Raw genomic sequence first — 24,508 nt, forward strand, 5'->3', positions numbered from 1 at the left:
AGGCCTGGCTCACAAAATTCTGGGGTCGCTTTAAGAAGTCAGTTGTCAATCCAGGGGCGGGGGCTGGTGTGAGCCTTACTTTGTCCCACCCGACCCTTCTCTCCGGCATGCCCCTTCCCTCCTCCTTCTCTCCCTCTCCCCCAACATCTTCCTCCCCTTCGCCTTCCTTTGTCTGGGAGGCTGCAGGCTGCGTGTGCTCTTCTCTCTTGATCTGTCAGGCAACTGCTGGCTTTCACTCCAGGGCGGCTCCGTTTCAGATCCCAGTGAAACCATGTCTGCATATAGTTTGTAAGAAAATATAGGTTCCTTTGGGAGGAAAGGGGCAGCTACTGTGTGGGTTCATATCCACCACATTGCACTGGTGACCCCCGGAACCAGAGGAATGACATTTACTCTCCAGAATAAACATGAACCTGGCCTGTGGTTACAATGGTTTTTATAAACAACCTGTTTCCACCTACTCATTACTTTCCCCTAAACCTCTGGAGTGGGGAAGGGGCAACATTTTATTCAAATCAGAGATAGATGATAGATAGATAGATAGGAAGAAGGGGGTGGGGCAGAGGTTAGATTTGAATCCATTCAGCAATTAAAAATTTCTCACTCTTACATTCGCAGCCCAATTCTCTTGGAATTCACTTTTCTCAGATGCTCACATAATTCTAAAATTTTGTCTGGTCAATTGTCTTGGTCCAAATATGAGATAGTGCTTAATGCATTCTGGGAAAGAAATGAAAAACTTTGTTAAATACGTGATTTAAGCGTTCCTTTTTATTTTATTTTGCCAAATGAAAATACTCGATTCACTGTTACCTGTAAGAGAACACAGATTCCAGTCTGGATGAGGGAAGAAGATTGGACACAGCAGCCCTAACCTCAAAGAGGAAAGGGAAACCTTTCTTAGGACCAGGTCAGAGAAGCCCAGGGACGCTATCCCTCCATTTGTTTCTTATGTGGCTCAATCATTTGCTTCCTGTGTGGCTCAGTGGCCTCGCTGCACGGAGCAGGGAACTTGGAAGTCCCTTTCCGTGTCTCAAAAACTGCATTCGGCACGCCCCTTTTTTTCTCCTATGGGATTTACCAACATCCAAGTTCCAATGCTTCTGCAATCACCCCAGATGTGTACCAAGGCCTCAGCATTTGCAAAATCTCTGAGTCAACCTCTAAGTAAAAGATGCTTCAAGGAAGCACCCAGTTCCTTCTGCTAATAACCGCAGTTCGTCATGTGACACCTGCCCCTCCCCCCCCACCCCCCCGGTTCTCTCCAAAAACCCCCCACCCCACCAGTAAACTCGGTTGAAGTCTGTCCTTTATCTGCCAACATCTACATTTCCTTCAAGGTGGTAATCTTCTGCTTTTGTTATTTAAGTTCGGTTGTCTTCTTAATTGTTACCCAATTGCTCTGGGGCTTGCATAAACAGTTAACAAAAACTACGGCGCACGAGGCAGCCGTTTCGCTTTCTGGGCTTGTTGTTCTTGGCACTGGGTCAGTTCTATGAACTTCTGGTGTCCAACTGGTAGGACCTGAAACTCTGTTTAACAAGTGCCTGTAGTCAAAACAGTTGGCGTGTGCAAGCTGGTACTGACTGCAGCTGGTCAGCCGTCGGGTCCTGGACCGTGCAGAACCCCGAACCCCGAATCACGGTGCTCTGTTTGGGGGCCGGGCTTTTGTTGTTTAGTGTGGGAAGGGGGCGGTTGCTTCCTTTTTTTTCTTTTTCTTTTCTGTGATGGCATCCGTGCTAATATGGATCGCTTCAGGTTCCAAAAGTGCAACGTGTTTACAGTCGTCGTAGAATCAGATTAAGTTGGCAGCCCGAGTCTCTCTGTAAGTGGTTTTAGTTTACATTTCTTCTTCTAACAGGATGTTTTGCATAAATTTTGCTGATCCCGGGTTATTTATAGACTTTTTTGAAAAAAACGGGCATGCCTGAGAGTTTTCTAACTGCTGAAAGTGAAATCCGTTTCTGCATTTAGAGAAACGTCCGGGCATGTGCAGCAGAAGGTTATTTTAGCTCTTGAAAATTAATTTCTCCGCGAGGTCATTTGATAACATTCCCGAGCGTACTCTCCAGCTGCCGACATCAGATACCCTGATAATTGTCTCAGGACGTGTTGTTTGCTTTTGGTTGGTCACAAACGGAGTAAAATGAAAGTAATGATGCCATTTCCTCTGGGACGCTCTGGGAGAATGGATGCAGTGATTGGGTATTGTTTCAAACGTCCGAAATGGGTTCGTGGTGGTGGTTTTGTCCAACCCTGGGGAGCAGTGCAGCCGGCCCAGAAGCCGGGCGGCGGGACTTGCCGAGAGCCTGGGGGAGGGGCAGCGGAAGGCCGGTCGCTGGAAAGTGAGTGGGTTTTCCAGTTTGTCCTCATCTAAATGACAGTGATACTGAAGGGTTTATAGTACTAAAAGGAAATAATAATATTCAACGGCAAGATAGCATATTGGCTAATGCACGATCTGTTTGATTTTTCTGGCTCTGGCGGTAGCATCTTTGGGGACCGCGTGCGTGTTTGCATGAGAACTAAAGCCGGGCACGTTCGAAATCACTAAGCCAGCATTAGCACTCTATGAAAGGGCTTCCCATAATATTTACCAGAACAGTTGGCTAAAAATTGGTCTGCTTTGCCCACTGAATGGCTGTGTAATTAAATCGGCCCTTGAGAGCGTACCTTGAGCACCTCCCATCTCCGTGTCTGCGCTGCCGGAATTTGCATGGCTGAGTAGCACGTTCATCAGCGTAAGGAGTGTGGAATCCCCGTCTAATGGTCCACGAAGAACGTCGTAAATGAGACACTTCATTGTGCCTCGGGTTAAATATTTTAAACCAAACAAATCGAAAAGGCCCATCATCTGGGCCTTGTGAAAGGCCTTCTGAGTAGGGAGTCTCCCCTGATCCAGGTATGTGGGTCCCTCCCTGACAGGTCCAAACCTCACCACTACCCACCCCCACAGCATCACCAACTTACACATGAAATGAAAATGGACAGTCGAAACGGAAATTTCCAAGGTAGTAAATGTGACCTAGGCCGAGGCGTGACATAATTCTCACTGCCCAGGGCTGCCACGAGTGGATTTCTTTTTCTCCTCCATGTTTCTCTCATCTATATGAAAGTGAGGTGGTTTATTTTGTATTTTGTGTTGTTTTTTGGTCTCCTCTAACCTTGCAGAGAATAACGATGAGGCTTGTTTTCGGTCTTCTACGGTTTAGAGCGTGCCCTGTGCTTTCTCACGGTAGCCCCGCTGAGCTGGTGGGGACAGGTCGAGCCCTTTGGTCCCAGTATAAAGATGGGATGGGGGCTCAGCCTGCACGGTGGAGCTGGGGAGCCCAAGCTCTGGCATGCACATTATCCATCAGACCTTCACCTCCTCAGTGCCCCATCCAAACTGGATGCGCCAGCTGCAACGCAGAGGTTAAGAAACTCTTTGTTCTGATTTGATTCCAGTCTGCCCCAGTGGATGGGGCCCCTGTTACACTCCCCTTCTCCTCCTCCTGTCTGTCAGGCTGGGATGGGATTGGAGACTCACCTTTTGAAGGCCTCAGGTTGGAGGTGTGTGTCGGATTGTGTGCCTCTCAGCTAGCAGTGACTACGGGTGCCCCCGTCCCACTGTATAGATAACCTCGTGGCCAGAGTGAATGAAGAGCCATGAAGGGAACCCACAGGCCTTTGTGTTGGAGAGGCATGGCAGTGAATACTGAAAAGTTTCCCAGTCATCCTCGCCCTTGGGCTTTTGCATTTGAATTGGTCACACCCTCCCAATCCTGCCATCCTTGGGAAAGGGAAGTTGCTTTGCAGGAGTTCAGCTGCTGTGAGCTGAAAGACCTGCCTTCTGGCAGCCTGAGTGCATCTGTAGGTTTTTCCTTGGCTTAACAGGCAGGTTTCTGCTGGTGGAAGTGGTATCTTGGAGAGATTTATAACAGTAATAATCATAATACTCTTCTTTTATGTTTGCATAGCCTGACTCAACTTTTAAACCTCTTTTACATGCCTGATCTCATTGAGTCCTTCCTATAGCCTTGGAAGGGCGATATTATTAACCTCAGAGCATGGAGATTCTGGAAGGAGGGTGTGGGGATTCAGACACCAGCCCTTGGGCACCGGTTCTTTTTGTATCGATTTCAGCTGCCTAATGTCTATACTTGGTTGCCAGTAAGGAGGGTAGTTTGGGAGTTGGAAAACCGGTTTTCTTCTATTATTGTATTTCTTGTCAGTTATAAAGGCACATTTGATTGCCTACCGTGTGCAAGGCACTGCTAAGAGCTTTACTTTTAGTCCTTCAACCACTGGTAGCAGGGGGGCTGTTGTCAGCCTCATTTGTTAGTCATCCATGGGATCCGTACCAGTGAAGATGAAGTGTGGGCCAAGTGACACACCTGCCCTGAATGGCAGGTGGCTCAGTAGAGTCACACCTCTAGGGTACTGTTCACAGGTCACTGTCACCCTGGGGGATAGATCGAGTTGCACGCTTGGCCCTGTCCCCTTCCACATTATAAAGGAGGATTTGGAAGAAGAATAGCATTAGTGGCAGGATTATCCAATTTTTCAAGCAGTAGATTTAGGAGGGAGAAGAGTTACATTAATGAGTCAGAGTCCAGAAAGATCCCCCCAGGCCAGAGCAGTGGACTGACTCCGGCCAGATGACATTTGTAAAGGACACCTGTGGATAAGCAGCTTGGCAGTAAAGCATGTGAAATAAGACTCAGGGGTGATGCAGCCTTCAGAAATAAGAAATCTAGGGCTTCCCTGGTGGCGCAGTGGCTAAGAATCCGCCTGCTAATGCAGGGGACACGGGTTCGATCTGTGATCTGGGAAGATCCCACATGCCGTGGAGCAACTAAGCCCATGCGCCACAACTACTGAGCCTGTGCGCTAGAGCCTGCGAGTCACAAGTACTGAGCCCACGTGCCTAGAGCCCGTGCTCCGCAACAAGAGAAGCCACCGCAATGAGAAGCCCGCGCACCGCAACAAAGAGTAGCCCCCGCTCGCTGCAACTAGAGAAAGCCCACGCACAGCAACGAAGACCCAACGCAGCCCAAAATTAAATAAATAATTTTTTTTTAAAAAAGAAATAAGAAATCTAGCTTGGATGTCTAGTGGCCTTAACAGGAGAATGATACCCAGGACAGCTGGGAGCTGCCCAGACTTCACCTGTGATGTTCTCCCTTCTGAGTGTCACAGTTTAGAAAGCACAGTCAGAGCCAAAGGGGACCCAGAGATCAGGAGAACAGTGAAAATGACCTTTTGTGAGGAATGATTTTAAAAGATGTCTGGGAGTATTTATCCCGGAGAAAGAGGTTTCGGGGAACAAACATTTGGCAAGGTGTCCCATGGAAGGGAAACTGGACTGGTTCAAGGTGATCCCCACAGGGCAGAAATGGAATGGACGTGCGGGCATCACAGAGCAGCTCACGTAGGGGAGACTGTCCAGCGGTGGTGCTTTCTGGCCTGCTGTGCACTTGGAGAGCTCGGGGCTTGCAGTGGAGAAGCCAGGCTGGGTGGCCCCTTGGCTACAGCTCCAAAGAGGCTAACAGCCCTGGAAGGGGCCAGCAGGGGGTAGCAGAGAATGATTACCTGTGGGGTTTCTTCTTGCTCTTTGGGAGTCTGTGACTCCGTCCCAACTTCACGGTCTAAGACCTGAGTCCCTTTGGTGGAAATGATGGCTGTATCAGGGATGAGGGGGCTGGCAGAGGGGAGCTGTGCTTCAGCATCCCATCTGTAAGTGGCTAGGGCAGCCTTCATGCCCGTGTGTGGGGTGGTGGGAGCAGCTGTCATTCAAGACAAATTAACACTTCTTTGTGGACCTGAATCGGCCACATTTAGGGACTTCCAACTTGGAGTGAGTGCCTATTTGCTCTCTCCTACTGGTCGCCTTAGTTATTCTGAAACTGATTGTTCTGTTTGTGGATTGTCTTGGCCTTTACTTTCTGCAGAGTTTTGGGGTTTTTTGTTTTTGAGATGAAATCCATATAACATAAAACTAACCATCTTAAAGTGAATAACTGGGTGGCATTGAGTATATTTAAGGGTTGTGCAACCAAGACTTCTGTCTAGTTCCAGAAGTTTCATCACTCCAAAATAAAACCTCATACCCGTTAAGCAGTTATTTCCCCCTCTCCCTCCCCTCGGTCCCTGGCAACCACCAGTCTGCTTTCTGTCTCTGTAGATTTACCTATTCTGGACATTTCATATAAATAGAATTCATATAATATGTGACTTTTTGTGCCTGGTTTCTTTCATTTGCATAATGTTTTCTAGATTCATCCATGTTGTAACATGTATCAGTACTTCACTCCTTTTTATGGCTGAATAATTTTCCAGTGTTATGTATATACCACAATTTGTTTATTTATTCATCCATTGATGGATACTTGGGTTGTTTCTGCCTTTTGGCTATTGCTAATAGTGCTGCTGTGAACATTCACATACAGGGATTTGTTTCAGTTCTTCTGGGTGTGTACCCTAGGAGAAGAATTGCAAGATCATACGGTGATTCCACGTTTAATTTTTTGAGCAACCACCATACTGTTTTCCATAGAGGCTGCACCATTTTACGTTCCCACGGACTGTGTCCAAAGGTTCCAGTTTCTCCACATCCTCACCAACCCTTGTTATTTTCCATTTTGGGGCTTTTTTGGTTGTTGTTTTTTATATACATAGCCATCCTAGCATGTGTGAAGTGGTATCTTGTTGTGGTTTTGATTTGCGTTTCCCTGATGACTAATGATGTTGATCATCTTTTCATGTGATTATCTTCTTTGAAAAAATGTCTGTTCAAGTCCTTTGCCCATTTTTTAATTGGGTTGAGCCTGCCTGTTTTTGTGTTTAGCATTAAGGTTCTAAACTTGCGGCTCCTCAGGTGCCAGAGCAGTATAAATATTGCATCTTTTCTTTTCTTTTTTTTTGGCCACCCCACGCGGCAGGCGGGATCTTAGTTCCCCAACCAGGGATCAGACCCGCCCCCACTGCAGTGGAAGTGCGGAGTCTTAACCACTGGACCGCCAGGGAAGTCCCCGTCTTATTTTCTTAAGCCATCTGTTTGCTGAAAACCTAGTGCACCTACTTATTACCAGGCACCTGAGATGAGGAGAGAGAACAGTGAAAGAGGTAGGGGAAGGTACTTCACAACGACCAGAGGGCTCTGGGAGAGCTGGCGCATGGGAGCTGTTCACATCTCTGTCCTCCAGGCCATCCTGGAACTCTCAGCAAACAGATACTAGGAAAGTTGCTCACAGCTGTCTCTGGAAAGACTCAGGCTCCCGGGCCACAGGGCCTGCCCTGTCATCTGTGCTTCCTCTGAGTATTGCAACATTCAGCAGGCCTCCTCTTGACAGTCCCCTGAGCAGGGGAAGTGTGCCCATGAGCCCTTGACCCTCTTGCCTAGAGTCTGGAGGACACGGGCCCTCTCCGTAGGGCTGGGTTGGGTGGGTGGTCGAGTCACACCCCCTCATTCCCACTGGCTCCATTCCAAAGAAATGGAATTGTAGAAACCAGTCCTGCTTCGCCAAGCAGCATAGCCCTTTTCCAGCCAGAAACTGATTCTCCTGTATTCTGGGAAGAAACTCTCTGCGAGAGGGGAAAAGGAAGCCCAAAGTCAGAGACCCAAAATCATGTTCTCCTTGAATAATTCTCCCATGGGAGACTCCCTCTCTCTGGCTTTGGTTATATGATCAAGCTGCTGGAGATGGTCCCAACCCCAGACAGCCTTACAAAGGCCAAGTTAGCACTGCCCAGCTTACGTGCCATGGTCTAAGATGATGCCATCTTCCCATAGTCTGAAATTCTCCAGCAGAGGCTTACTTCTGAGTCTTGGAAAGCTTTTATCTCTTAGAGGTTTGTTTTTATTTTTCCTTATTAAAAGGCATATACTCTTCCGCCAGGGTTAACTTAAGATTTATCAGGTAATAGGTAGGTTTTACAAAGAAATGTTGCATGAAACATAGGAGAGATCCTAGTAGAAGATAAGAGAAAATAAAAATACTTAAAACACACTAAACTGCTGGGTTTTTTTTAATGGAGGTGAAATTCACATAACAAAATTAATCATATTAAAGTACTGAATTGTAATTTTTTTTTTCAGGCAAGGCTTTATTGGGACCCCTGCTGCAGCAGGGGGGGAACAAGAACAAGCAACAGGTTCCCTTGCTTGCTCGCTTGCTGAGGGGGGGGCGTGAGCTTGTTCCTTATATGGGGTGAGGGTAGGGGTGTGTCCAGGGGTCAGGCCGGAGGGGTGGCTTCGGTGTTTTGCCCACACCTCTGGTGGTGTGGAGTGCAGGGGGCGTGCTCAGTTGAATTGTCATTTAGTGGCACTCAGTCTGGTCACAATGTTGTGCATCCGTCACCTCTACCTGGTTCCAAAATGCTTTCATCACCCCCAAAGGAGACCCTGTACCCCTTAAGCAGTCACTCCCCGCTCCCTGCTTCCCTAGCCCCTGGCAGTCACTAATCTGCTTTCTGTCTCTATGGATTTACCTATGCTGGCTATTTTGTACCGATGGAATCATACAGCATGTGGCCTTTTGGGACCCATTGTCTTTTTTAGACATTCCCCCCACCCCCCCACAAATCTGCTATCCCTTGCCAAGATCAGGGAATAAACTTTCTAAATATAAGGAATGAATGAAAACTCTCCGCTTGAATTCATACTTAAAATGTCCCACAAAAGTAATTTTCAATCTTTAGAATGATGTCTCTACTCTCTCCAAAGCATAGTGCTGGGTATTGCAGTGGCCTCTGCCCATCAGGACAGACAGGCCCTGAGGGAAAAGGAAGCAGAAAGGCTTGAGGCCCCTGCAGGCTGCGTGGGCCCCTGGCCTCAGCCTGGTCGCCGGGGAAGCCTGCAGGGGCCATCGTGCAGTCGGGCTGCAGGAAGGCCCTGACCCTTCCCATACAGTGGCTGCTCAGATCCGTGTGTGTGTGTGTGTGTGTGCGCGCGCGCGCGCGCCCAAGTTCATCTGCCAAATTCAGGATACGACCCTGGTCTTTCCGGGCTTTTCTTTCTGCCTTTCCCTAATCGCATCTGGGCGTGCTCTCTTAAAGGGGAAGTGGTGCGTTCTGACTGGCCCGGGCGCTCAGCCAGGAGCCAGGAAACGGCTCCCACGAGTTGCCGAGTTGCACTGCCCAGCGTGTCACTGGCTCAGCCCCCTTATCCAAACAGCGAGGCTGTCTCCCTGGGATGTGTAAGTGTGAACACAGGGCACGCTTGCCACACAGGATGGCGTGGGGCTGGGCCCAGGTCACGGCAAGCAGAGCGTGCTGTCAGCCCACGATCCATTTAGCAAGTCCGAGGTGGAGCTTAGGCGGTGCCCTTGGGCTGTGGGCTGGCGCTGAGACAGGGCTGAGGCGTGGAGTGGGGAGAGTTGCTGCCTGAGAAAGAGGTCAGGAGTAGGAGGCTGGGTTGGGGACCGGTCTATTTTGGACAGGCCTTCTGGAGGCGCCAGCCTCGGGGCCTGGGGAGGAGTGGAGTGGAAAATTTTCTAGCACACCTCTCCTAACCCCGGGAAGCAGCTGCACTGAACCTTACCAGCTCGTCCCCTCCACTTCTCTGCATTTATGTGCAGCTCCAAACACACTTGATGCATTTATCTACTCGCTACTGATTTTTCTTGGTCATTTTTATATGCAAGCGGTGCTAAGCAATGTTTCGGGTCTCTTTCACTCAAACTTTAAAAATTGCTGGAAACTGGCAACCTGTGGTTTTTCCTTCTTTACTCTTCGCGGATGGTCCTCGGTCCGGTGTGTGCACACAGTGGTCCCTGAGTCCACGCTGGTGGCCGGCCAGCTGGCGGACTGGCCGGCGCCCGAGCACGATTGGCAGCGCACCTGGCCTGGTTTCTAGCGGGGTTGGTTTCCTGTGTGCCCGCGGGGAAACCGAGGGAGGGCTCACGCACAGCCGGGGGCTAACTCAGCGTCCCGAGCAAGTAGCTGATGGTAGCGAAATAGACCCTTGCTGTATTTTAGACTGCTTCCTACCCTTGGTTTTCGTGTGTATGGTGGTGATGGTTGATCTTCAATCATGTAAAAAGCTGTGTTTTCACCGAAATTATTCAGACCTTCTGCTCCTTAAAAAAAGGGATCAGAGGGAAAGAGAAGGGGACTGGAGGGGGAAAACAAGTGGTGTCTCCGTACATGTACACTGAGAGGACAGAACCACACCCTCCTTCAAGACAGCTTCCTGTTTGCCACTGCCAACTGCCACTCCAAGGAGAACAGAAATGCTTCCGTTATTAGTGACTGCTGTCGGACCACAGAAGCCTCTGGGTGACGCCCCGAGCTGCGCAGTGAGCTGGGACTTTGCACCTCTAGAGACTGTGGCCTGCACTCCTGAAACTGGAGGTCGGTACAGATAGGAATCAAGCAGCCCTGGCTTTCCTTACTCAGCCGATGTTTCTTAAACAATTGTGCTCCCGTAGGATTCTTGTAAATGAATAGTTTTAATTCAGGGGCAGGGAGAAGGTAGGGAACTGCCCCCTTAGGAAAGCTACTGCTTGTATTTCTTTTGATCTACATTTGTATGTGTTAGGGGAACTTATGTGAAGTGGCTACTGTGAGTTGGCACTGGGGCAGCCACCTTCCATGTGTTATCGATCCTCAATTCTCATTTCTTCAACAGTGAATGTAGTGAGTGCCTACCAAGGCCAGACCCTGGGCTGAATGCCAGGGACGAGAGAGGGCACAAGACATCTGCTCTCCATGCGTCCAGTGACAGGACGCCTAGGCCAGTAAACCAGCGATTACAGCATGGGACCTGTGCTAAGATGGGGGGCCTCAATGTACTATAGGGGCACCTGCCCACTCGTAACCCTATGATGTGGGCATTATGGTTCCCACTGTATAGGTAAGGAAACTGCGGCTCAGGGGGTTAAGTTATTTGCCCAAGTCACAGAGCTAATGAGTGACAGAGCTGGGATTTGAGCCCGGATCTTTCTGATTCCAAAGACAGCAGTGTTTGGTCCACATTTCCAGTGACTCCCGAAGCTTGTGTGGAGCAAGAGAATTACCTCGGGATCTTTTTAAAAATACAGATTTGGGAGCCCTGGCCCTGCTGTCCCAAGAAGAGGAGCCCTGGGCGGCACCAGGAGGTCTCAGGTGGATAGTGGCCTGGGCTCTTTCCCGACCTCATGCCTCAAGATCCTCCGGCCCTTCCTTGAGGCGTGCACCACGCATGCCTGTAACAGGGACCAGGGCTTTTCATGTGCTTAGCCCAAGGCATCTGGGTTAAGGCCACTGATGTGGCCTCAAGACAGTCTTGGGAAGATTCGGTCCAGCTGTTCAGGTATTTTAGACATTGGGAATCCCCGTTCTTGTATCTTCCCACCAAAGATAGCCCAGCTTTGCCCAGCTTCCGGCTGCCTGCCACTGCTGTCCCTTCAGTGCCCCTGGAGCGGGGATGATGTCAGCTGTGCCATCTTAAGGTAGAATCCAACAGCTTATCCTAAAGCTGGAAGCCACCAGTTTTCACCTTAGCTGTGGTGGTGCTGTTTTTACACTCATGTGACTTGCACAGTGGGTATGTTGGTGGTTGGGGCCGAGGTCACTCTGACGGAGAAATTAATACCATGCAGGTGGGACTCCTTGTCAACCCCTCCACTACCATATCGGCTCCAGACACACGGGAATAGCTGGGGCAATAAAAGGCGAGGATGGCAGCTCTGTCCCATGGGGCAGGCAGGCTGTTCACTGGCCTCAGGTCCTCCAGGTGGCAGCCCACCTTCAGAGGGGACCCTGTTCTCTACTCTCAGGGTGACCAAGTGGTGGCCAGCCAGGACCTGGAGAGTGTGTCCTCTCCCTGAGGGAACCCTCGGGCCATGGCAATGTCTTGTCTTATTATATTTCGGTGCTTGGCGCATGGTACGTGCCAAAGAGATGCTTTAAAAAAATGAGTGAATGAATGAATGAGGTGTGACTTTAACACATGCTTTTCTCTCCTTCCTTCTTTTGTATTTGCACCTGTTTTCTCCCCTTTGGCCTCTTTGGTTAAGGATGTGTTAGTGTTTCTGTTGTTGTTGTTTGTTTTTCTTTTTTCTTGTATGGATTTAAAAAACAACTTTAACAAAAATAGAGGCATCCTATATCCTTCCCTTTTTTCCTTTTCTATCTATGTTATATATTCATATATATATATGTTAAATGTTTTACATTTTTATAAAGTAATGATTAGTGTTTGCATATACTGGTGATATTTTTAATTTTCTTGTGAATTTGGGTAGTACTGTCTCACATACACATTTCCTTAGATTGAGATAACCCTCATACCTGTCATTTTCAGTTGTTTTATCATAGACCAGGTTGGTTATGGTATTTTTTACTATTGTAAGCAATGCTGCTGAGAATATCTTTGAACTTTTCTTGGTGGGGGGGGATATTTCCTTGAGGTCTATTTTCCAGACTAAAATTACCAGGTTACCAGATCAAATGCTTTTTTTTTTTTTAATAGATTTCTTTTATTTATTTACTTATTTATTTATTTATTTTTTGGCTGTGTTGGGTCTTCGTTGCTGTGCGCGGGCTTTCTCTAGTTGTGGCGAGTGGGGGCTACTCTTCGTTGCGGTGCGAGGGCTTCCCACTGCGGTGGCTTCTCTTGTTGTGGAGCACAAGCTCTAGGCGCGCAGACTTCAGTAGCTGTGGCTCACGGGCTCTAGAGCACAGGCTCAGTAGTTGTGGCGCACGGGCTTAGTTGCTCCGCGGCATGTGGGATCTTCCCGGACCAGGGATCGAACCCATGTCCCCTGCATTGGCAGGCGGATTCTTAACCACTGCGCCACCAGGGAAGCCCTGTGAATGCTTTTTAACTGATGTCATCAACACGAGGTTGCTCTCCAGAGAACTGTCATCCCTTGGAAGTACCCCCAGCAGTGTGTACATGTGTTTGTTTCCCCACTGGCCTATATTGCTGGGGGTGTTTTTCTCCTTCAGCTAGGTTAAATGTCTAGTGAGGGCATCCTTGGGGGCTGATGGAAATACATCAGCACGCTGGAAAGTCCCTGGGACTCCCCAGATCCTACCCAGCAGTGGTTGATGCCAGAAATGTATACCTTAGTATAAATAACCAATAGAAGAGCGCAGGTGGGGTGGGGGAATGCCTCCGAGAGGGAGATGTAAAAAGCATCCCAAGTTATCTAACTTCAGAGCTGTATCCTGGGCCAGCTCTGAAAATGGGAGATGCTTTGTTAGAATCTTCAGAGAAGTTGTATTGCTTACGTGTAGAGGAAAGACAGTATCCCAGAGGGTGGCATGGAGGAAAGGGCATTGGCTCTGGGGCCAGGCAGGCCTGGGCTCACCGTCTAACTGCCAAGGTCACTGTGACCTTGGCCTTGTTTCATAATCTTGCTAAGCTTTAATTTCCCCATCTACAACGAGGAGGCTAACAGTATCCACTTTGGGGGGTTGTTGGGTAGATTGCATGAGCTGGTAGGTGTAAAAGTAGCTTGCTCAGTGCCTGACACATAGTAGGCACCCAAGGAATGCTGCTTCTCTTCCTAACTGAATGAATGGGCACAGAGTGACCAGATGGCCAAGAAACCAACCCAGAGCCTAGGGGGATTTGAGAACTGAGCCCGCACGAGCAGTGTAGGCACCGGCCCACAGTGGCTTTTGTCAAAGGGCCCCAGGTGGTGTGTGTTGCCCATCTGGGTAGCCGGTGAAGAGGGGTAAAGAAGAACTAGTATAAGCTAACTGGTGACAGGCACCCGTGCTTGAAGGAACACCTCCCCAGCCACTCAGGCCCTGACAGCTTTTAAAGAGGCACCGCAGCCCGAGGAGGGAGTGGGCTCCTGGGCAGCTCACAAGCACTCCTGGCACAGGAGCTGCTTGGCACGCCTCTGCCTGCCACTCGCTACCTGCCTTAGTCACTTGACTTTCCTGTGTCTTCATTTCCTCCCCTGCTGAGGAAAGCTGATTCAATATCCCCCCTCTAACCACCATGGCACTATATTTAGTGCCCAGCTACAACTGTGGCAAATGAGACCACAGCTCAGATGCTACCCCTGCTCTCTCCACTTCCAAGCCTTAACAGACTCTGGACAGGTTTCCGAAATGCAACCTGCCTCAGTTTCCACAGCTGTAAAATGGGGGGATACCTGCCTCACCCCCTCACCAAGCGATTGCAAGATACAGCTAGCGTGGTTCCTGCATGATTCCCCGGGCCAAGGTGTGTGCTCTGCCCCTCACCCTCCGGCTCCAGTTTACTTTTGGAAGGTCCCTTGGAGTTCAGGGTTGTCCTTTATGGAAAGCATCCTGACCGCAGCTACTAAAGCAGATAGAATCCATTGATAAAATAGAACCCGGCTAATGATTTGCCAAGCACCTGCTCTCAGAGGTGAGGGCTGAAAGAGACTCAGCACTGTCAAATGAGCAAGCCAGGAGCTGGCCTAAGCCCAAGTGAGTTTACACAAGCGTGTCGGGCCACAAGTGACTGTGGTGCGCACACTCTGTTGGGGGCAGGGGCGGGGCGGGGATTGATCCCTTAAACACCATATTGGAAAATTCCCAATGCGTTCTTTCTAAAACTGGTACAGGGAACCACACTGGGTGTTGGCGGCCGGCTCAGCCATTCGTGAGGCGTCTGTGCTGAGGTTTTAAATGCAGGACACTGATGCTGTGAGTATAAAAATATCTCAGTGAATAAGCATGGGGGGAGGGGAGGGTTCCGAATTTTTACTGAGATGCAATGGCCTGAGAACCTGGCGGACTTTTCCCAGTGGAGAGTAGTAAGGGGAGAGGATTGTGGAGACACCAGGGCTCCGCACACGGTGTCTGCAAGCCCCCTGCTCAGCTGGTCTCTGGGATTGCACCCTGGAGTCCCTCATGGATGGTTAGGCTGTACACAGTGAAGCAAGTGGTCTTAGAACAGCCAGTGGCTGAGGCCATACTTTGGATTTCCTGTGATGGAAATGCAAAAAAGTTAAAGGATTTGGTTTTTCCTTTCTTTGGTCATTTCTTTGGGGTTGAGGTCTCAGGCTATGGCTGATTGGTACCTTAAAAGCTGCCATATTAGGTGTTTTTCCCCCTCTCCCTAGGGGAGTCAGGTGCCATGCTGAAATGCCTGTACTCAATGGGGAGGGGAGGTGTCCAGCAGCCTTCCAGGCTCTCCCTATCTGCTGCAGCATCTTCCAGGATTTCAAGGTGGTAGAGCTCAGAGTTAAAACCACAGGCTCTGAAGACATCCACAAATCTAATGTTTCCTAGCTCCATGAACTTGGTCAACTTGTATCTCTAACCTCAGTTTCTTCATCTGTAGAACAGATATAATAATTGTACCTCTCTTAGGGTATTGTAAGAACTAAATACTAGGTAATTACTAGGGTAATTCAAGTATTTAGTAGAGTTCTTGGCACATAGGAAAGTCTTAATAAGTTATTATTACTATTGGCCAAAGGACAGAAGGGGTGAGACCAGAGGTTGCTGATCGAACGTCAATCACTGAGGTTGTTATTGATGTAGTGGACATTTAATTCTGCGTGAATGTCCTGACAGTGATTTTCTGTTTTCACTTCAGTAGGTAAGTGGTACTTACATTCAACATTAGCACAGTAGATTGGTTTGGTCTTTCTGGCCCACGATCTGGAAAAAAATGAGTTGCAAAAGCTATAAACTATTGCAACCTTTTTCACTTTGGGAACTACACCTCAAAGAAATAATCTCAAATCACTTTTTAACTAAATTGTAAAAAAAAAAAGAAAGAAAGGAGAAAAAAGGAAGAAAGAAAAAAAGCCAGACAGTAAGTAGTAAGAGAATAGCTAAGTAATCTAAAACATGATGTCAGTGATTAAATATTACCTAACCATTTAAAATGACCAATATATGGGAATTAGAAACATATAAATGGAATAATGTTAGTTGAAAAAGAATAGTCCAAAATATCAATTGATTACTGTTTTGTTAATGCATCTACGTACATGAACAGAGAATGAGAAAATTTGGAGGGAAAGGGTTTTTTTCTCTAAGATTGCTTCAGTCTATAGAATATTTTAATAGTGAGTAAAAAATAAATGTTCTGTAAACTGTTTCTGGGCAAGGCAAATGGAATTAGAATAATTATAAGGATCCACCTAAAGCAGTCCCTTGACCAAAATGCAGGGGGGGCATGCAGGGGGGCGATGAGTAAGCCCAAAGTAGGTGAGTTCTTGTATCAGAATGATTATGATGTAAATCTGGAACACTTTACCCAGAGACATTCCGCTTGCCTGGCAACATCTTTTTACAAGAAACTAAGACTGTTTTCTCCTATCACCAGCCTATCGACCTCTCCGACAGTTACCTACGGACGGGTCTTCACAGGCTAGAGAAACACAGATTGAATAGGAATTACGTCTTTCTGAAAAATCTAGTAACTCTGTCCTACCCGGACATCAGTTCTACCCATTTTCAAAAGCTTAGCCAAATGAAGTAAGTTTGATGCTCACCTCCTGAGCGAAGCTCTTATCATTCTGACCCTGTTTCCCCACTTTAAATTCTTACATAGGCTTTGTCGCCTGCACCGGTGGCTGGCAAGCTCATTCTCGAAGCTGAGGGGACAGAATTACGGGCCTCTTTGGGGATACCTTGAAATAGTGACAGATTTAATTCAGTCTGATCAACAAGAAACAGTTTCACAAGTAGGAAATGCTGCTTCAATCTGTTTATTACCATACAAAAATCTCACAGTAAAAAAACCAAAACAAAACAAAACAAACTAAGAGTAAAGGGCTGTCTTCCAAACTTGATGAATATTCTCTCATTCGCAACTTGTTCTTTCAATTGATCATTCAAGAAAAATTTGTGGGACCAAAATATAAAACCAAGAAGAAGGCTTATCCATTGATTTAATTTTTTCTGTGAGTTTAGCAGCAAGAACGCCTTGGCAGGGTCACTAATCGTAATTCTCTGGAGGTGATTTTGGAATCCCTGGTCTGGCCCATTCATTTTGTCCTTAATGTCACGCTTCTTTGTGATTTATCTTTGCTTACTGGTATTATTTTCCACTCTTAGTTTAGCAAAATAAAAATTATCTTCATTATGAAGGCTTATCTCTCCACCAGAATGGGGGAATACTTCTGCATATCCCTTCCCCCACCCCCTTGCCAGCTTGAGCACATGAGAGCAAATGAGTGAATGAAGTGTGCAGAACAATCCAAAACAGTAGTGGTAAAAATCAAAGTCTTATTTTAGTTTTGGAAACTTCAGCCAAAAAAAAAAAAATTGCTGAGCAAGACATTTCTGAAGGGCAGAAAGAACTATGGATTTGAAGTGAGAAGCCTTGGTTCTGAACTCAACCCTGCCACCAACTAGCTTTGCCCTGCAGGCTGGTAACTGATAACCTCTCTAAGTGATAACCTCATCCATCAGCAAGCAGAGGGGATGAGCTGACTTTTAAGATCCAGTTCTAACCTTCAGTGATTCTAAGTCCTGTGCTTCCGAATTCCCTGGCTTCACATCTTGGTCACAGTACACCCCGTTTCCTGCCTTCCTGAGAAGCAGCTAAGCCCCTGCCCATAGCACAGAGGCCCCATTCCTCTCATAGCCACTGGCCCTGACCTTGGCTAGTCACCTCGCCTCGCTGGGTCTTCTTTAGCCAGTCAGTCATGAGGAGGGTGGAGACGGCTGGCTGCTTCCTGCCTCTGTCAAAGGGGTTGTCAAGACCAGTACAATTTTACAAAGGATGAATTCCTCCAAGGAAGATCCTGCCTGAGTAAAATATTTCAATACTTGTGCTATAATTATTGCTATGACATTCAGGAATCACGAGAGATGGGAAGAGAAGGATCAGGTGTAAGTATGCCTTGTATTTATGATAATGGAGTAGAAAGAGGCCTTCCAGGCCATCTAGGGACCCACTTCATTTACAGATAAAGGCACGGAAACAGAAAGTTTAAGTGGTGAACTCCAGGCCATAAGCCTAATAATATGGTGAGGCTGGAATTGGAGCCTGGGTCTCCTGGCTCCTAGCCCAGGGTTCTCTCTACTACATCAAAACAGAGGCCCTGGAACTAGCTCTTGGTTTTCACATCCTTGAACAGGATGGATCTGGGAACTGAGCATGTATGCAAGGTCTCCTCTGAGTCAGTGAAGAAAGATTCCCCAGTAAAGTTATTAAGTGCAGGCAACCTGTGAACACTGGTCAGGCAGAAACACCCAGCAATCAGATGATCCTCAAAAATCCACTTTCCCCCGCCCCCCAATTCCCGCTTCATCACAGGATTAGAGTCAGTCGGCTTGGAGACAAACTGGCAGCCCACTGGTACCAGGAAGCGCAGAGGAAGCCCAAAGGCTTGTGCCTCATAGCCATAGTCAGTCTGGCTTTCTTTCCAGGGTGCCTGGAATAGCAGCCAGAAATGCCTCACTAATGAGAAAAGTGAGACTCAGCTCGGAGATGGAGGGAGAGTGGGATCTGCCATCTTTGCCCCCATCTTCTTCGTTATCACGTTCAAGCCAGATCTCCAGCTTTGTGATCTCTAGTCCTTCCCATCTGGAGATCTGTTATCATTTCATTTATTTATTCAACACACAGTAATTAGGCACTAACTATATGTGGGGCTTTGTAGTAGGTACGAGGGAGCCAGAGGGGACTTAGGATTTCAGAGCATTTGTCTTTTGGGGGTTCAGGATTCCTTCCTGTAATTGTATACAGAGTTTTGGGGCATTTTTCTTGGGACGGGTCCTTAACGTTTATCAAATCTGTTCCCCTGTAACAGTTAGGAACCACCGTAGTGGGTGTACACCAGAGCTTTACCTCGTGCACCTACTCTCTTGGTCAGCATTCTTATCCTGCCCATCAAGTCGCGACCACAGGAGCCGAACGAGGGTGAACAAGTGGGGCATGTCTCCCAGGGCGCTGGTATTCTCTTAGAGCCCCAGGAAGGGGCTGCCCACGTCCAGGCCCCAGACCTGTGGATTCTGCCTTCAGCGTTGATGTCCTCCTGCATGTCCTGACCCGGCACCTGTGGCCCTGGACCTCAGTGAGCCCTGGAGAGGCCACAGGGGCGTGTGGACAGATGCTGGGCCACCTTCTGGATCTAGAAGGCCCTTTCATTCAGCCCTGCTGAATGTCACAAGTCCTTGTGACTTAAGTGCTCCTGCTAGGGGTCAGGTTCGAGAAATTGCTATTTGTTATCTGAAAAGTCCTACCCTCCCCACTGCCCCGAGGGACCATGTGGCCTCTGAGTGGCTGTCTGGGGATGGCTTGGGCTGTGTGGTTCTCTCACTACGTTCGCATGGCACCGGGCATCCCCTCTACTAGTCCTGTGGCAGTGGTTTTGCAGGAGGATCGCCTGGTAAATGCCTCCCGCGAGAACTGTAGTGCGAGTTCAGCTTGCCACTTGATACAGATATTCAGAAGGTAACCACTGCTAGTTGGTGGGATATGATGTCAAGCAAACCGTAGTCAGAAATGAGGCTTCGGGGACCGACACTGCAAGATCAGCACTCTCCTCTTTGCCTGTAATGTACACGACTATGCATGTGACTCACTTGCTACAGATGATGTGCTGAGTTCTGTTCTTTCTCCCCCTGTAGAGAGAAGACACGGTTCAATGTGTAGACCTTCTCCCTCTCCGGCGTCGCCACCCTCCAATGCCCGGACATCACTAGTACAGGTGAAAACAAAAGCCTGTCTCAGCGGCCATACCTCTGCCAGCAGCTCCTCAAAGCCATTCAAAACGCCCAAAGACAATCTCCTAACCTCCAGCAGCAAACAGCACACAATCTTTTCAGCGAAGGGATCAAGGGACAAAGCATGGTGAGTGTCGGGTGCTGGCAGCCGTCTGTCCTCGCTGCTTGTCCCTGTCACCACAGGAAACAGTGTTTACCCAGCGGCTTTGTTCCTGGGCATCATGTCCAGGAATTTGGGAAAGTGGGGAGGGAAGGGACAGAAAACCAGAGTGATGGGATGAGAAACCTAAATACCAGGAGAAACAGGGCACCTTAAAGGACTATCTGCCCGACAGGGGAATTTTTCTGCTCCTGAGAGCTGAGGCACGTTGTGTCTAAGAAGAGGGTAACAGGGAGATATTCCTCGGTTATACGGTCACCTCTCAATTTTCCACCCCAGTGAACAGAAGTGTTGGTATAAATAATCAAAAGCACCGCCAGTCTGCCCCGCAGGGAGTGAGGCCCTGGTGCTGCCCCAGGGCCCTGGAAGGCAGGCCCCCCTCCGAGCTTCCCATCGCGCGAGCAGCCTGGCCTGCACTCCGTGAAGGAGCTGCCAGCAGAGGCAGGTAATTGGGAGCTGAGGACGGAAGGAAGGAAGGAAATCCAAAGGGAATGTCACTGCCTGCGACGTGATGGGGTGGGAGAGGGCTGGTAGCAGGTGACTGTGAAAAATCAGAGGCGTTTCATTCACTTTTTTATCTCCGTCTTTACCGAGAAGTCAGAAAAGGTTACCTGTGGAATGGACAGATAGGAAACCAAAGTGAAAATGAGCACAGGAGGCAGAAGATGAGTATCTTCAAATGCCAAGGACCCAACTTGGAACCCTTAGGGACCGGCTTAGTACGGAGCCTCTAGCCTTACCTTGCTGGCCTCATGAAGGCAGACAAGGGATAAGTGTGGACTCTGTTCGTTTATATATCTAAAGAGAAAGCATCTTCTGTTAATTCATGCTGCAGAAGATGTCTTCTCACACTTCTTACGTTTCTTACACTTTCTTACGTTTAATTACACTTACGTTCATAGCTGGGAAAGCCGTGGACTAAAATCATCCATCGATTGGTTTGTCACTGCACGCGGGCAATTTTGATGACTTTGTAAAGAGCTAATTATGCCAGATCAACTAAGGGGCCTCTTGTGACAGAGAGGAAAGGTTTAGACGTGGCTGTCAAGGAGGGGAGGCACCTGTCACGCAGCCAGGGCTCACGGACGAGCTTGGTTCTCTTGAGTGTTAGGATCTCCATGCTGTAAGAGGACATAGCTGGTTAGGGAAGACCTAGCCTGAGAGTGACAGTTGGTGGCCTCTGGGCCTGCCTGCTGGTAGCGTGAGTGTCCTTCTTATGGTGACCTCGGAGAGCCCCAGAAAGGTTGTTTGCCAAGGCAGCATCTGGTGTCCTGATGTAAGCGCTTCCTGTATCACTGCCTATATACAAATCTCAGGTGGGTGACCTTGGGCAGATGGCTTGATCTTGGTGCGCCTCGGTTTTCCTCATCTGTAAGATGTGGTTACTGATATCTCTACCCCACAGGATTTTTGTGAGGATGAAGTGAACTAATTTTTATAAAAGCAGGAAGCGTGATGTCTGGAGCAGGGAACACGTTCAATGAATATTTGATGATAATGTTATTGTTATCATTATTATCACGTGTGCCAAAGGACAGAGCTCCTATAACCAGGAAGACAGGTTGAGAAGCCCAGTCTCCTGGAAAAAGTAGGGAAATGGCTCTTCAGACTCAGACTGAAGTTGAAAATGGAAAAGGATAAAACCGTTTATTCAGAGTCTAGAAATGAGCTATAGAGCAACTAAATGAGGAAAGCTGGGCAGGGGGCTCATGGGGAGTAAGTCAGAAGGAGACTCGGGGGTCATGGAAGATCATAGCATGAATGCAATAAATGATAACTGATAAACATGGTCCCAGGAGGGTGAGATGCAGCACCAAGAATTCTCCCAGGAGGCAAGGCTTCAAGGGAGACCGCTCAGGTTAGGTCATCCTCCATGTTCGGGTCACACCAGCTCAACACGCACTTACTAAGCCCTGCTATGCGCAAGGCCCCTTCAGCTAGAGGCAGAAGGTGGTTTTGAAAGAATCTGAAAAAACTAGCCAGGGTCCAAAGAAAAGCAACCAAAAGGATTGCAAGAAGGGAAATAAGCCCTTATGAAAAAAGGCCTCCAAGAACTAGAGCACTGACCTTGTGTGAAGAACAGAAAGCTCCTGGGCAATTTACCTAACTTCAAGTAGGTAGATATCAGGCAGATCAAGGGAGGCACGCTGAGTGAGGCTGAGCGTTGACTGCAGCAGCCTCCTGCCTGTTCTCACCTCCGGTCAGCCCATCCAACTGCCCACTGTCACTGGGGACTCATATTGGAGGGCTGGGAAGATTTGGTTTGGGGGCTTCCAGGGCCCGCCTCAGTTCAGGGAGCCTTCCCCAAAGGGCGCTGTGGAAGAAGGAGCACTGGAGGGGCAAGGAAAGCCAGTTCAAGGCCCAGCTCGGCCACTAACTTTCTGTGTGACCCTGAACAAGTCACTTAACTTCTCTGAGTCTTATTTTCAAGCCTGAATATTTTGTGATTTTTAAGACACAATCCTCAAAAATTCTCCAAGGTTCCTGACTGTGTACTGAATTAAGAGTTAGGTTCTCAGCCCTTTATATACTGTAGAATCTATTCCAATGGGTGCACAAAGGGAAAAAAAAAAAGGAGAACCAGAGCTGAGTTCCCCTTTAAAAGCCAAGCACCTACATCTAGAAGGAGGTGTATCTATAAGGACCCTCTAAAAACTGACTGCAAATCCCCCTAATCCAATCTTGATCATTCAGTAACATCCCATTACTCCAGCTTCCCCACCATGTCTTCCCCTGGTCCCTTTGCCTAAACCATCCGTCGTCTTTATTCAATTTAACATTTAATGAGCACCTACTATAATACTATGTGCCAGCTCTATAACAAGCCCTGAAGATATACAGGGCTTGGCACCTATGGCACCTTTGTGCAAGTTAGAAAAAGGCCTGGATACAGCCCTGGACCAGAGTGCACAATTGGCTAATGGTCTTCATTTCTTACTCATTTCCTCAGCCAGTCATCTAGTGCAGTCCGTAACCTGCACAACTGTACACTGCGCCCTTGAATACAAAATTAAATAAGACACACACACTGTCCTAGGGAGTCTGTAAGAAGAGACATAAGCTAACACAGAATACAATGTGATAAGAGCTAAGCTAAGATATTGGTAGCACAGCAGAAGGGCACCTACCCCAGGCTGAGGACTCAGAAAAGGTTTTTCAGAAGAGGTCGCCCTTGAGCTGAATTTGAAGGATAAATAGGAATAACCTAGACAAAGAAAACTGGATTAGAATGGTAAATCTTATGATTGAGATAGATAGATAGATAGATTTTTTTTTTTAAACACAATTTTAAAAAATCTTTTTTTTTTTTTTTAAGAAAATGGGGAGGGTGTTCCAGGCAAGGGGAACAGAACATGCAGAAGTACTTGGCTGTGGGGAGAGGCAGGAGATGAAACTGAGTAGGTGAATGAGGGCCAGGTTATAAAGTTCTGCTGTATGAGCTAAATTCAGGAATTTGGGCTTCACCCTGAAAGCTGCATGGAACTGTTAGAGGAGCAGTTTTCAATTGTACTAAGACCCCCCGACAGCAGTATGAAGGATGGCATGAGGGGCCACTCAAGAAGCAGCCAGAAGAGTGAGGGTGCTATTGCATAACCCAGGTGGGGCGTGGTGACAGCCCGGACCCAGGCAGCGGTAGTGGACGTGTGTGGAAGGGGCCAGGTGGGAGAGGTGCTGAGGAAAACCCCACAGGACTTTGGGGCTGGTTGTATTAGGGCTCGTAATGCAAGGGAAGTGTTTAGGGTAATGTTCCTGGCTTGGACAGCTGGGTGACTGGTCCTGCCACTTCCTCAAGAGAAGGACAGAAAAGGCCACAGTCTAGGGTGGGGAGGAAAGGATGAGTTCAGCCGGGGAGTCCATGGAATTTGAAGTATCTGAGAAATATCTACATGGAGATGTCTGCTGGGCCTTGAGTGTTTGGTCCCGGAGGTCGGGAGAGAGGCACGGGCTGGGGATGGAGATTTGAGAGTTGTCGGCATAGACACAGGCATTGAAGCCGTGATACAGATGGGGATTCCCGGGAAGATATGTGGCTTAAGAAGAGCAGGAGCCAAGGGCAGGGCCCTGGAGAATGGGGCCCGAGGAGGGGAGGAACCGGAGGAAGCAGGGTTCCTTCCACAGCATACCGTCCCTTCTCTCCTGGCCCAAACCCTGACTGCTCCTCACTGCCCATCCCAGGGACCACCTTCTTCTCAAAGCCTTTCTCTCTCTTATTCTCTTCCTTGTTGCCAGCCACCTGACACACTAGAATCTCCTTTAATCCCCACTGGACTGCATTTTTGCCTCACCCGTGGCTCGTTCTGTGGTGCTGTAGATTAGACCTCTGTATTCATTCTGCTCCGTGGCAATTGCGGGGCCTCTCACATGGCAGGTCCTCACACTCAGCAAACACAGTCCCCTTGTCAGTAAATATTTGTTGAATTGAATGAAATGGATCTGACCATTGGAAAGCATCATAAGATTTCCATTCCTGGAGATGGTTAGCCCTTTATCTAGAATTGTTTAGACTGGCACTGTCCAATCACATGTAATGTGCACCACACATGTAATTTAAAATTTTCTAGTAGCCGCACTGGAAAAAGTGATCAGAAACAAGTGAAATGAATTTTGAGCAATATGTTTTATTAAACCTAATATAACCACAGTATTATTTCAATATATAATCAGTGAGATAGGTTCTTTTTTTTTTTTCTTAAATCTTCAAAATCCTGTGTGTGTTTTATACTTACCGCACATGTCAACTTGGACACTAAATTATCACTG

At 48.1% G+C, this 24,508-nt stretch overlaps 1 protein-coding gene across 13 annotated transcripts in view; it reads left to right on the forward strand.

Moving 5' to 3' along the window:
• Positions 1-24,508, forward strand: part of ATXN7L1 (ataxin 7 like 1) — a 245,838-nt gene that overhangs the window by 159,367 nt on the left and 61,963 nt on the right. For 11 of the 13 annotated variants that reach the window (XM_061198433.1, XM_061198432.1, XM_061198434.1 and 8 more), the window contains exon 4: positions 19,492-19,714. In XM_061198433.1, the coding sequence (XP_061054416.1) occupies positions 19,492-19,714 (223 nt within the window). Of the gene's footprint in view, positions 1-1,740; positions 1,826-10,309; positions 10,336-19,491; positions 19,715-24,508 lie in introns of those variants that run through there. The other 2 variants (XM_061198440.1, XM_061198441.1) reach the window with 2 other exon arrangements.

The sequence above is a fragment of the Eubalaena glacialis genome, chromosome 8 (assembly GCF_028564815.1).
Source record: "Eubalaena glacialis isolate mEubGla1 chromosome 8, mEubGla1.1.hap2.+ XY, whole genome shotgun sequence".
Classification (NCBI taxonomy): Eukaryota; Metazoa; Chordata; class Mammalia; order Artiodactyla; family Balaenidae; genus Eubalaena; species Eubalaena glacialis.